At 60.9% G+C, this 11,801-nt stretch overlaps 1 protein-coding gene across 1 annotated transcript in view; it reads left to right on the top strand.

The window, feature by feature from the left end:
* Nucleotides 1–663: 663 nt before the first annotated feature.
* CCDC88B (coiled-coil and HOOK domain protein 88B) overlaps nucleotides 664–11,801 on the top strand; it is a 14,304-nt gene continuing 3,166 nt past the window's right edge. Inside the window, exons 1-22 of the mRNA XM_019645149.1 lie at nucleotides 664–772; nucleotides 1,069–1,211; nucleotides 1,315–1,426; nucleotides 1,515–1,584; nucleotides 1,662–1,720; nucleotides 1,823–1,906; nucleotides 1,991–2,134; nucleotides 2,357–2,502; nucleotides 2,651–2,732; nucleotides 2,883–3,041; nucleotides 3,602–3,748; nucleotides 3,909–4,017; nucleotides 4,203–4,339; nucleotides 4,423–5,565; nucleotides 8,528–8,655; nucleotides 8,734–8,851; nucleotides 9,631–9,726; nucleotides 9,817–9,957; nucleotides 10,497–10,753; nucleotides 10,993–11,136; nucleotides 11,341–11,527; nucleotides 11,640–11,785. Coding sequence (XP_019500694.1) covers nucleotides 713–772; nucleotides 1,069–1,211; nucleotides 1,315–1,426; nucleotides 1,515–1,584; nucleotides 1,662–1,720; nucleotides 1,823–1,906; nucleotides 1,991–2,134; nucleotides 2,357–2,502; nucleotides 2,651–2,732; nucleotides 2,883–3,041; nucleotides 3,602–3,748; nucleotides 3,909–4,017; nucleotides 4,203–4,339; nucleotides 4,423–5,565; nucleotides 8,528–8,655; nucleotides 8,734–8,851; nucleotides 9,631–9,726; nucleotides 9,817–9,957; nucleotides 10,497–10,753; nucleotides 10,993–11,136; nucleotides 11,341–11,527; nucleotides 11,640–11,785 — 3,812 coding nt within the window. The 5' untranslated portion in view covers nucleotides 664–712. The remainder of the gene's footprint in view (nucleotides 773–1,068; nucleotides 1,212–1,314; nucleotides 1,427–1,514; nucleotides 1,585–1,661; nucleotides 1,721–1,822; nucleotides 1,907–1,990; nucleotides 2,135–2,356; nucleotides 2,503–2,650; nucleotides 2,733–2,882; nucleotides 3,042–3,601; nucleotides 3,749–3,908; nucleotides 4,018–4,202; nucleotides 4,340–4,422; nucleotides 5,566–8,527; nucleotides 8,656–8,733; nucleotides 8,852–9,630; nucleotides 9,727–9,816; nucleotides 9,958–10,496; nucleotides 10,754–10,992; nucleotides 11,137–11,340; nucleotides 11,528–11,639; nucleotides 11,786–11,801) is intronic.

Raw genomic sequence — 11,801 nt, 5'->3', positions numbered from 1 at the left:
GGAGAACAGGGAGGTTCTGACCTGTTTGTCTAAGAGACACATGTTGCTGGTTTCTCTGCATTGAACTGCTTCCCTCAGAGGCCGGAGTCCTACCCACTTCTTTTACAGACAGGACACTGAGGCCAGACATCCTGTCTTAGTCCAGTGTGCACAGAATATGGGGGAGGGTGGGGTTCAGAGGCGGCTTGCTGGGGGAGGCGACATCTGAGCCAGGCTTCACAGGTTGGGCAGCAGTTTGGGTAAGTTGGATAAATATAAAAGAGAAGGAAAGTGGACAAATGAGAAGATGCAGGTGTGGACCCTCAGACTTACCTGCAAAGCTTGGAGCCTCCTCAGAGGCCCTGGAAGGTGCAAAACCAAGGTCATTCTCTTGGATTTCAAGTTGGAAAATGGAGGCCTCTCCAGAGAGACAGAGGACTCACCTCCCATTGTCCACTGAGCCAGGAGAGCTGTCGGCCTTGCTGTCGGCCTGGGGGCCCCCCAGCCATACCTTCCCCTGTTAATCTCCGGCCCTGCCAGAGATGCTGGGAGGATGCAGCTTGGCAAGGTTGGGGCTGAGGCAGGACTCTGGGGGTGCACAGGCCTGTCCGCACCCGGAAGGAGGAAGCTGCAAGGGTGTCTGTGGTTGGGCCCGGGATCTCCCACCCGGGGACTTCCTCTTCCTTTCAGGGCAGGTATAGCTGCCGCAGTGGGACCAACACCCTGACCCGGCATGGACGGGGGCAAGGGGCCCAGACTCAGACACTTCCTGAGTGGAAGCCTGGCTGCCTGGGTGAGGTGGCAGGTGGAAGGGGGCTGGGGAGGGGAAGTGAGCAGTAGGGAGGGGCTGGTGTTGGGGTGGGGGGAGGGTGGGACAGAGTTGGGGTCTGAGGGGGATGGACTCAAATGTGAGGCTGAAGTCCAGGCAGCTGTGAGGCAGGAAAAGGGGTCCAGCCCTCAGGGGCCAAAGATTCAGGGATTTGGTGAGGGGGGCTGTGTGGGCTCAGGGGGCAGGTCAAAGGGGCTTAGAATTCACTCTTGTTGGGGGGCTCTCACTTGGGCCAGCTGACCTGTCTCTGCTCCCCACAGGCACTGGGACTGGCTGGGCTGGTGGGAGAGGCAGAGGAGCCAGAGGAGGAAGAAGAGGAGGAAGGAGAGGGGCCCCTTTGTCCGGAGAAGAGGTTCTTGCGTCTCAGCGATGGGGCCCTGCTCCTCAGGGTGCTGGGTATCATGTAAGGGGCCGGCCTAGCGGTCTGAGGGGAGGGGGCTGGGACAGGCTGGTGGGCGGAGCCTGATCCTCAATTACCCCTCCTACCTATCAACCCCTGTGTCCAGAGCCCCCAGCTCCCGAGGGGGCCCTCGGATGATCAGGGGCCATGATGGTCCCGAAGCCTGGCGGGTGCGTAACCTGAACCACCTGTGGGGCCGGCTGAAGGACTTCTACCAGGTGAGGGAGGAGTCACGAGGGGGAGGCTGAGCCTGGGAGCCCGCTGCAGGAAGGCCCCTCTCATATCTTTCAATCCCTCTGCCCCCAGGAGGAGCTGCAGCTGCTGATCCTGTCGCCCCCCCCAGACCTCCAGACTTTGGGGTTTGACCCCTTCTCAGGTGCTCTCTCCCACCACCCCTTCCTCTGTCGACCCCCTGCCCCTACCCATTAACCCTTTGTGGCTTGTGCCCTGCAGAGGAAGCAGTGGAGGAGCTGGAAGGCATCCTTCGGCTGTTGCTTGGGGCGTCAGTGCAGGTGAGCGGGGGAGGGAAGGATAGGGTCCAGCTTTGGCTGCAGAGGTAGGAGATTCCTGTGCCAGCCTTCCTTCTCACACCTCCCTTCCTTGTCTCCCTGCAGTGCGAGCACCGGGAACTCTTCATCCGGCACATCCAGGGCCTCAGCCTGGAGGTCCAGAGTGAGTTGGCTGCTGCCATCCAGGAGGTATGGCTTTGGACTGGCATCACCACCTGGGGACACCATGCTTCCCCAACCTCTTAGGTTGAACTGCTCTCCCTACTCACCCAGGTGACCCAGCCTGGGGCAGGCATGGTACTGTCGTTGGCTGGGCCTGAGCCTGGGGAGCTGGCACCTCCGGAGTTGGAGATGTTGTCCCAGAACCTGATGGGGACACTATTGAGACTGTCACGGGAGCGTGATGTGGCGGCCCAGGTAGGGGGCAGCAAGAGCACTGAGGGTCAGGTGGCAGAATGGAAGGACAACGGGGACCCAGATGTGTGGGGGAAATGGGGGTTGAGGCTCAGGTGTGGAGTTGGGGTTGGGGGTCTTGGGCCGGCAGGGCTACAAGAACCAAATTCAGCTGTGGTGCTTGGGGGCAGGTGTGTGGGGCACAGGATGTGTTACTTCTGACCCGTCACCCTTGACCTCTCACAGCGGCTGGCTGAACTGCTGCTAGAGCGAGAGCCAGTCCCCTTGTTGCCTGAGGCTCCTGCTAGGACTCCTCTGGAGGGCCCCTCGCACCACTTGGCCCTGCAGCTGGCCAACACCAAGGCCCAGCTGCGCCGCCTGCGCCAGGAGCTGTGAGTGCAGCAGGCTGTGAAGGGGACCTGGGGGAGACGGGCAGATTAGGCCTGGATGGGGGACCCAGCCCCATGGAAATGGGTGGGATGAGGCCTGGGAAGGGCTGGGTTTGCCGGTCCCCAGGCTCCTTCAGCGTCTTTCTTCCAGGGAGGAGAAGGCCGAACTGCTGCTAGACTCTCAGGCTGAGGTGCAGGGCTTAGAGACTGAAATTCGAAGGCTCCGCCAGGAGGTGAGCTCAGATGCTCTCCTCCAGTGCCCTAGTCCCTAACCCTCTCCCCGCAACTCTGGCGTCCCATTGCCTCCCCGAACCCTCTCCTTCGCGTCCCCAATCCCTGCGGCCCGCCGTTGGCCTTTCCCAGCTCCGCACCATCTGGTTCAGGCCCAAGCGCTGTCGGGACAGGCCAAGCGGGCCGAGCTGTATCGCGAGGAGGCAGAGACGCTGAGGGAGCGGGCCGGTCGCCTGCCCCGCCTGCAGGAGGAACTGCGACGCTGCCGCGAACGGTTGCAGGCGGCAGAGGCCTGCAAGGGCCAGCTGGAGGTGAGTGGCAGGCGGGGCTGTGGGAGGGGCGGGGTCTGGAGGAGGACCTGCAGGGGAATGGGGTGGTCCCTGGGGAGCGAATTTGGTTCTGGAGAAGGGAGGGTCAGGCTTTATGGAGGGAACACTGATGGCTAGGAGAAATGGGTGCGGTAGTGTCTGGGGAAAGGCCCTCTGGAGGATGGGGTAGATGGAGGGGAAAGGTGGGGGTTGTAGGGTAAGGTAAGTCCTGGGGAGTAGGGTGGGGCCAAGGGTAGGGGAAGTGGTGTCTGGAGAGAGCTACTGACAGCGGGTGCTGATAAGTAGAGCCTAGAAGGATGCCACCTTGGAAAGCAGTTCCTGGGAAGAAGGGGCAAGGCCTACACAGGAGAAGGGTGGGACCAGGTTCTAGGGAAGTGGTACCTGGAGAGACCCTGGAGACAGCAGGGTAGATGGAGGGAAGAGGCGGGGTCAGATGGGGGGAAGGAGGCAGGGTCTGTGGCCCTGGAGTGCTGGGGTCTGCATCGCACCACTGGCTCTTTGTTCCTCCCTGCCCCCCCCCCCCCCCCCACCTCGTCCCCAAGGAGGAGCGGTCGCTCTCTGGTACTCTGGAGGCCTCGAAAGCCCTGCTGGAGGAGCAGCTGGAGGCTGCGCAAGAACGTTGTGCTCGGCTTCATGAGACCCAACGCGAGAACCTGCTGCTACGGACCCGGTTGGGCGAGGCCCATGCTGTGAGCTTGCCACACTGACCCCTGGTGAACCCAATGGCCCTCCAGGATTCCCTCGTGATCCCTGTGACCCCTACTCCTGATTTCTTCTAATGACCCTGTAGCCCACGTACTTGGTCTGGCCATTGTGGAGAGGGCTTGTCTGACCCTGCCCTCCCGCCAGGAGCTGGACTCTCTGCGGCATCAGGTGGACCAGCTGGCAGAGGAGAGCATAGAGCTGGAGCTGGAGCTTCAGCGGAGACTGGAACCACCCCCAGACTCTCCTGGGGAGGGTGAGTGGGGCCCCAGTAGAGGGGCTGGGGGCCTGCTTGTGTTTTTCTGCAGCTGTGGTAGGAATGGCTTCTGACTTCTCCCCCTTTCCCCAGGTCTCTGGGGGTGTAAGGGGATAGATGAGGAGCCAGGAAGCATGCAGGACTAAGGGTGGGGAGGAGTTCTGACCTCATCTCATACACTCCAGCACCCCTGCCAGGAGAGGCCCTCTCGCTACATGATGAAGTGAGGGACGCAGAGGCTGGGCGGCTGCGGACCCTGGAGCGGGAGAATCAGGAGCTTCGAGCCCTGCTACAGGTGTTGCAGAGGCAGCCAGGTGGTCAGGTGAGTCCCCTCCCCCAACAATCTTAGTAGGTCTTTCCTGGTGGCTTTCTCTGGGCTTGACCATCCTTCTCATGTGCCTTCAGCACCCCCTGCTGGAGGAGCAGAAGAAGGACTCTGTGGTTCCAGAGCTGGCTGGGACTCTTCAGACTTGCCTGGTCTCAGACCACGGTCCCCAGGGCTTGGTTGGCCAAGCAGAAGATGAAGGCCCCCAGGCCTTGGCCCTGGCTTTCCCAGCATCAGACTCAGCCCTCGAGGGGTTAGCTGAGTGTTCCCAGTCACCTGATTCAGACCCTCAGGTGATGGAGAGGCCCCTCCAGACAGATGCCATGGCCCCCCACACCTCAGACTTGACGCCCCAGGAGTCAGTCCTCATTGTAGAGACACAGGAGTCCCTGGAAAAGGCTGTCCACGGAGCCCCTCTCCAGACCTCCACCTCTGTGGCCCCACTTCAGTGTCCAGAGATCAAAATTCAGGCTCAGCAGTTGCAAGGAGGAGAGACTGGGGAGTCAGAGTCCGAGGCCCAGGGGCTAAGACAGGAGGTCCCTGAGAGCAAGCCTGGACCCTCGGGGCCCAGCCTCTGTGTGCAGTTGGAGGAGCAGGAGACCCTGGGCCAGAGGCTGGACCTACCCAAGGGTCAAACAGAGGCCAGAGAGCATGAACAAAGGCTGGAGGGGATGGCTGGGGACCCAGCCCAGCAAAAACCACAGCAGAAGCCCGAAGGGACTCCCGAGACCCAACTCTTGGAGGGGACAATCCCAGGGAAGATCCTGGCCAGTGGTGCCCCACAGCAGGAGGCTCTCAGGGAGGAGGTAGTGCGGCTGAGGAAAGAGGCTGACGTCCTTCGAACTGAGCTGGAGGCCCAAGCCTGGAAGCTGGAGGCCCGAGGGCTGGAGGTTGCTCGCCTCTCTGAGGAGCTGGCTCAGGCTCAGAGGGCAGAGGCTGAGGCCCGCCAGGAGGTGGAGGCCCAGATCCAGCAGCAGGCCCGGCTGCAGGAGGCAGTGGAAGCAGCTGGACGGGAGCTGGAGGCTGCATCGCGGGAGCGGGAGGCGCTGGCAGAGGCACTGGCAGCAACAGGCCGAGAGCGGAGACAGTGGGAGCGCGAGGGACTCAGGCTACGGGCCCGAGCTGAGGCAGCTGAGGAGAGACTTCAAATACTGGAGAGTGAGGGCCATCAGCACCTGGAGGAGTCCGAGAGGGAGCGCCAGGAGAGGCAGGCCCTCAAGGAGGTACGTGGGTGCTCACGGCCAGGATTAGGAAACGGGGTTTGAGGCCAGTGGCTAGAGTTTTGGGTTATTAATTCCATCAGCAGCCACTGAGTGCCCAGCACAGAGCTGGGACTGGAGATAAAAAGGCACAGTTCATTCTTGTCTTCCAAAGCACGCCTGGCTTGGGACAGGCAGATGTCCTCTGCCTCTGATATCTGTAGGAAGGGACAGGGTGTGGGCATGGAACCACAGTGCCTGGGTGTAAATCCTGGCTCTCTGATCACAGCAGTTCACTCACCTGCACCCCAATACTTCCTTCTGTAAAATGGGGATGCTCTTCTTAGCTGCCTCGGCAGGTCTTCTGGAAAACCAAGTGAGATACTGGTGTAAGAGCCTAGTTCATACTGGGCAAAGGCTCAAGACCCGTTGGGTATGAAGAACAAAGTGCTGTGGGAGCCTGCATGAGAGGGAGCTGATGCCAGCGTGGAGACAAGGAGGTTTCAGGGAGTGTTCTGAGGAATGGTCAAGATTTCACTAGATGAGGACGTTTCATCCTGAGGAAACAGCCTGTGCAAAGACGGAAAGCATTCAAGATGCTCAGAGGCCCAGGAGGAGTAGGGGGATGGGGGCCAGAGGGGTGTGTTGGGCCAGCTTTTTAGGTGTTAATGCTCATCCCCAGGCAGGGAGAGCCACCCAAGGGTGTGGCAGACCTGCGTGAGTCTGGGTTTGAAGAGGGTTACCTTGGTGTGCAGGAGCCTGGGGCCATTAGGAGGCAGTGCCCATGGTCCAGGTGGCAGATGAGGCTGGCTGGATCGGAACTGGAGATGGAGGAGAGAGAAGGCCTGGAAACCCCATTATTCATTCATTTAAGCATGTTTGTGGGCATCTCCTTGGCTTCAGGCCCTGTGCCAGTCAGGGAAGCGCTCCCAGTTTGGGGTGGAGACAGGACCATGCAAAGAGCCATGATGGTCCAGGAAGCACACTGGACTCAGGCTGGGGTATGTCCGGGAAGGCTTCCTGGAGGAGGCTGGAGAATGGCAGTGAGCCAGGAGGAGGTGCAGGCATGCGTTTGTAGGGATGGAGTGTGAGGTGGGGAGTGGAGGGAGGTGAGAATTCGTTAAGCAGCGCTCCTGTTGGGCAGGGAGGGCTTCATCTTTTCTCCAAGTGAAGGAAGGAGTTATGGCTTTTTTCATGTGGGAAGTGGGAACCACTGGAGGGTTTAAAGTGAGCAGAGAGGTTAGGGCCACGTGTTGAGAGGCCCCTCAGGGGAAGTGAAGGAGATGATGAGGCAATGGGACGGGTATTCAGGCCAGTGGGGCCCAGTGCTTCGGGGAGCAGAGCGTGTGCTGCAGACAGGAATCGAATCTTTCTACTGAGCAGTTTCCAGTTTCATCCCTGTTGTACTGACCAGATTACTGAGGTTCAGAAAGGAGGAGGAATTGGCTCCAAGGCTCCTACCAAGGGAGAGGAGTAGGGAACACACTGTTGGGTTGAACCAGGGTCAGGCATTGTGCACGGCAGGCCTGGGGAATGTGAGAATTGGGAGTGCGGGCAAGAGGGTAAAGGCTGAGAGGCTGTCTCTGTAGGATATGACTTTGGTACTGTCAGGCAGACCTGGGTTATAGCCTGGATCCCCTATTTTATCAGTTGTGTGGCTTGGGGCAAGTTACTTAACCTCTCTGAGTCTCAGTTCACCTGTAAAACCGGAATAAAACTACCTGCTCCACAGGATGCTGTAAGATAATGAATGTAGAGGGATTGTGGCAGTGTGGAGAGGGAATGCCAGCAGGTGGGCAGTGAAGGTGAGGGTGGGGCTGGCCAGCTAGAAGAGCCAGCTCTGAGGACTGAGAGGGTGGAAGAGGCTGAGGACAGAGTGGGGAATTTTGTGAGATTTCCTGGTTGCAGCAGTTCCTGGTGATAATTGGGTGTGACACAGGAGGAGGTGGCTGTCCAGGGGGAGGTCAGGGAACCAGGGGCCAAGGGCATTGTCCACATGGCCTCCTGGGTTGGGTGGGCAGGAGGTGCAATGGAGGGGACACTGACGGTTGTGGACAGGGTCTGGAGGAGGGCAGGGCAAGAATGTGGCCTGAGGGTCAAGTCTCCTTCATTGTACTACTGTTCTGCCTACTCTGAGCCCATGGGCTCTAGCGACTGCCAGCAGCAGGGCATCATGGGATTTGTAGTTTTTTCAGGGACAGGCAGGGGCCAAGGGTGTTTGGAAGTGCATTGACTCTGGGGGGAGGCCCTGGTGGGGTTGCTAAGCCAGGAAGATCAGAGCAAAAGCTGTAGACTTGGTTTCCAGAGGCAGGATTTGGCAAGCAGGTGGTCAGAATGGGCCCTTCCCTGTGGTTTCATCCTGCAAGGACCCCCACACTTCACAGTGGTTTGGCCTGCCTCTCTCCAGGGCCCACAGGTCAAAGTGGGCTTCCTGCCCCCTTCCGACATGGTGTGGCCCAACTGCCAGAGGCTGCCTGGCCCCAGCATCTCTGCCCAACTCCCTCCCAGCCTCCACTGTGGTCAGGCCTGGGGTTGACCAAGTTCCTGTCTTCTGTTATCACCCCTGTGGATAAATAAGGGTGCTTCCCAGACCTGCCTCCCCTGAGCTTCTCTCTCCCTCACATGGCCAGTGTGGCCTCAGCACACAGGCCGCGTTCAGCTGTCACTGGGCACCTGAGGAACCATGGGCTTCGAGAGGTGAAGACACTTGCCCAGCGAATGTCTCTCACCCCTGGCCCAGGGGCCTCCCTCACACCCTGTCAGATTTATAATTCCCAGTTTTTTCATACCCACTCTGCAAGGTGACCAGGCTTTGCTCCCATTCTGCAGATGGGGGAGTAGAGGCCCAAAGGGTTAAAGATGTTTGTCTAGTGTGACAGCAGCGACAGGAAGCCAGGTCTCTCAGACCTCTGTATCTGGCCCTCCCCTACCCCCAGGTGAGGGTGGTGGTCTGTCCTGGCCCTGAGTCTGCTCTGCCTGCTTTCAGGAGCTAGAGAAGGCCGTGGTGCGGGGCCAGGAGCTGGGGGCCCGGCTGGAGCGTCTGCAGAGTGAGCTGGAGCAGGCGGCTCTGGAGCGGCAGGAATTTCTTCAGAAACAAGAGTTCCAGCACCAGAGGTGGGGATGTTGCCCGAGGGTCAGAGAAGGCCAGGCAAGGGCTTAGGGAGGGCTAGATGCCAAAGCTTCTCCTGGCAGGTACCAGAGCCTGGAGCAGCTGCTGCAGGCTGAGCGGCAGGCGGCAGCCACCAGCAAGGAGGAGGCGTTGATGGAGCTCAAGACGAGGGCCCTGCAGCTGGAAGAGGAGCTGTTCCAGGTGAGGCTGCAGCCCTGGGAGCCGAGGGCCTCGTCCCAGCACTCCCTCCATCTTGCATGCAGATGTCCAGGGCCACATGGGCTCCGGTCCCTCTAGCACCTCCTCTGGTCATATCCCTTGATTCTTGGCCAGTCGCTCACCTTGTGCTCCCTTATGGGGCCTGTTGGAGGGAGCACTGTGCTGAGAGTCAGGTTGACTGCCCAGACCAGGTGGTCTTCTGGGGGCCTTGTCTCCCCATTCCTCAAATGGACAGAATTCGGCTTTGCTCTGAGGTGACTGCTGTGTTTCTCGCTCCGGCCCCACCTCTTCCTAATGAGCTCAATTACTGTTGTTGTTTCTGACGCCCCTGCAACATGTGGGCTCAGTGCTCAGCTCTGGGGTGTGGTGGGGCCCAATACCAGGCCACCACCCTCAGGGAGCTCACAGTCCACCTGGAACAGAGGCAAGAAAACAGGAAGCCATCACACGGTACCAGGGGCCAGTGGGCACCCAGTAGACTGCCTCACTGGCATGTGTGGTGTTGGCCAGGGAAGGTTTTCTGGAGAAAGTGGTGTCAAAACTGGGTCCCAGAGGAAGAGTGGGACATGCAGGAGAAGCAGCATGGGCAATGGCACCTGCTGCAGAGTGAAGAGGAGGTGACAAGGACAGGTTGGAGAGTGACGGAGCTGTGGGAGCCAGGAGTACAGGGTTGTGGGGTAAGGGTCTGCTGATTCGGGTCCCTGTGCTGTCCCCAAGTGCTGCCACTCCCCTGCGTGACCTCCTAGGGCCTCTCCTTGCAGCTGCGCCAGGGCCCTGTCGGGCTAGGGCCCAAGGAGCACGCAGAGCCAAGGAACATGGAGGCCCAGAGTGGGCGGCTCATTGAGGTGGAGCGCAGTGTGAGTGGTGGACTTGGTGGGCACGGGGTGGGGGGGAGGTTGAGGGGGGCAGTGGCCTGGCCCCTCCTAACCCTCCTCCCTGCTGGGCAGAATGCAACACTGGTGGCCGAGAAGGCAGCTCTGCAAGGGCAGCTGCAGCTCCTGGAGGGACAGCTGGGAAGCCTGCAGGGGCGTGCCCAGGAGCTGCTGCTGCAGAGCCAGCGGGCACAGGAACACAGCAGTCGCCTGCAGGTGTGTGGCAGCCGTGTACCTTGTCCCTCACCCCACCCCTGCCCACTTACCACTGCCCCTGCCCTAGTCATAGGTCTGTGCCACCTGATCCCAGCCCCCCCATTCTGCACCCCTCCTTCCCACCCCTGCCCACTTCCATTTGCCCCGTCCCCTGACCCTTCCTCCTCCCCTTGTTTTTACCCCCATCTACCTGCCTCCAGCCCCCATGTCTGTGCCCGTGTTGCCTGGTCTTCAGCCCTGTTCTCCACAGCTAGCCATTAGTTCCTACTGCTTTCCCTGCCCGCCCCAGCCCCATCTGTCCCATCTCTGCCTTTGTGCCTCCCGACCTTGCCTCCACGGCTTGGCACCAGCACCCGTCTCCATGACACCTCACCTCTCTCCTTGCCTATTAACCTCTGCCTCTGGCTCCAGGCTGTCCTCACCCCAGCTCTCTGCCTCCTCCACAGCTTTCTCCCCTCCTCTGCCCTGCCCACTCTCCCTTACCCCGTTTCTGGCCTGGGGTTCCACCCCTGTGGTCCCTGCCCACTCCTCTACCCTAGGCCGAAAAGTCTGTACTGGAGATGCAAGGCCAAGAGCTGCACAGGAAGCTGGGGGTGTTGGAGGAAGAGGTACTGGCGGCGCGGCGGTCCCAGGAGGAGACCCGAGGGCAGCAGCAGGCCCTGCTACGAGACCACGAGGCCCTGGCCCAGCTGCAGCGGCGGCAGGAGGCCGAGCTAGAGGGACTGCTGGCCCGGCACCGCGACCTCAAGGCCAACATGCGGGCGCTGGAGCTGGCCCACCGGGAGCTACAGGGCCGGTGAGTCTCCCCCAGACAAGCTCCTCTGCCTGCAAGGGAAGCCACCACCTTAACCTAAAGCCCCATCTCCGTTGCTGTGCCCTTGTCAGGAGTGGTGGGCACCTGGCACGGTGTTCTGCCCTGTGGCTTTGCTGGGGACCTATGCTTAGGAGAAGCAGACCCCCAGGTTCAGGCAGCCCAGCTGCCAGCTTGCCCTGGCCCCAAACCCCTGCAGCCCTCTCAGCCCCTGTTCATCCCAGGCACGATCAGCTGCAGGCCCAGAGGGCCAGCGTGGAGGCGCAGGAGCTGGCCCTGCTGGCAGAGCGTGAACGCCTGATGCAGGATGGCCATCGGCAGCGGGGCCTGGAAGAGGAGCTTCGGAGGCTGCAGAGTGAGCACGACAGGTACCAGGCCTCGTGCAGCCCATCCTCTCTTGGGCCATTTCTCAGTGTTCCCCTCTGTGAAGTGGGTTAGTGGCGAGTCAATCACTGTCCTTGTGTGTGTGGGTCCTGCTTAACCTCCTCTCCCCAGCGTGGCTCCTCTGGCCTTCATGAGGGTCCTGGGGGGGTGGTGAGCCCCTTGGAGAGCAGTTCTCCTTGCCTCTGCAGTGCTCAGAAGCTGCTGGCAGAGGTGTCCCGGGAGCGAGGCGAGCTGCAGGGTGAGCGTGGGGAGCTGCGAGGCCGGCTGGCACGGCTGGAGCTGGAGCGGGCACAGTTGGAGGTGCAGAGCCAGCGACTGCGCGAGTCCAACCAGCAGCTGGACCTGAGCGCCTGCCGGTTGACCACGCAGTGCGAGGTGTGGTGAGGGGTGGGCGGCAGCCAGGGTGGGGTTGGAGGGGGCTGGGGGTGGCAGGTGGCCATCTTGAGCCCCGCTAAACTCCCATCTATCCTGCCGCCTATCCTGACAGCTGTTAACAGAGCTGCGGAGTGCCCAGGAAGAGGAGAACCGGCAGCTGCTGGCCGAGGTGCAGGCCCTGAGCCGGGAGAACCGTGAGCTCCTGGAGCGCAGCCTGGAGAGCCGGGACCACCTGCACCGTGAACAGCGCGAATACCTGTGAGCAGGCTGGCAG

The sequence above is a fragment of the Hipposideros armiger genome, unplaced genomic scaffold (assembly GCF_001890085.2).
Source record: "Hipposideros armiger isolate ML-2016 unplaced genomic scaffold, ASM189008v1 scaffold_93, whole genome shotgun sequence".
NCBI classification, from domain to species: domain Eukaryota; kingdom Metazoa; phylum Chordata; class Mammalia; order Chiroptera; family Hipposideridae; genus Hipposideros; species Hipposideros armiger.
This window is presented reverse-complemented; position numbering and strand designations above follow the sequence as displayed.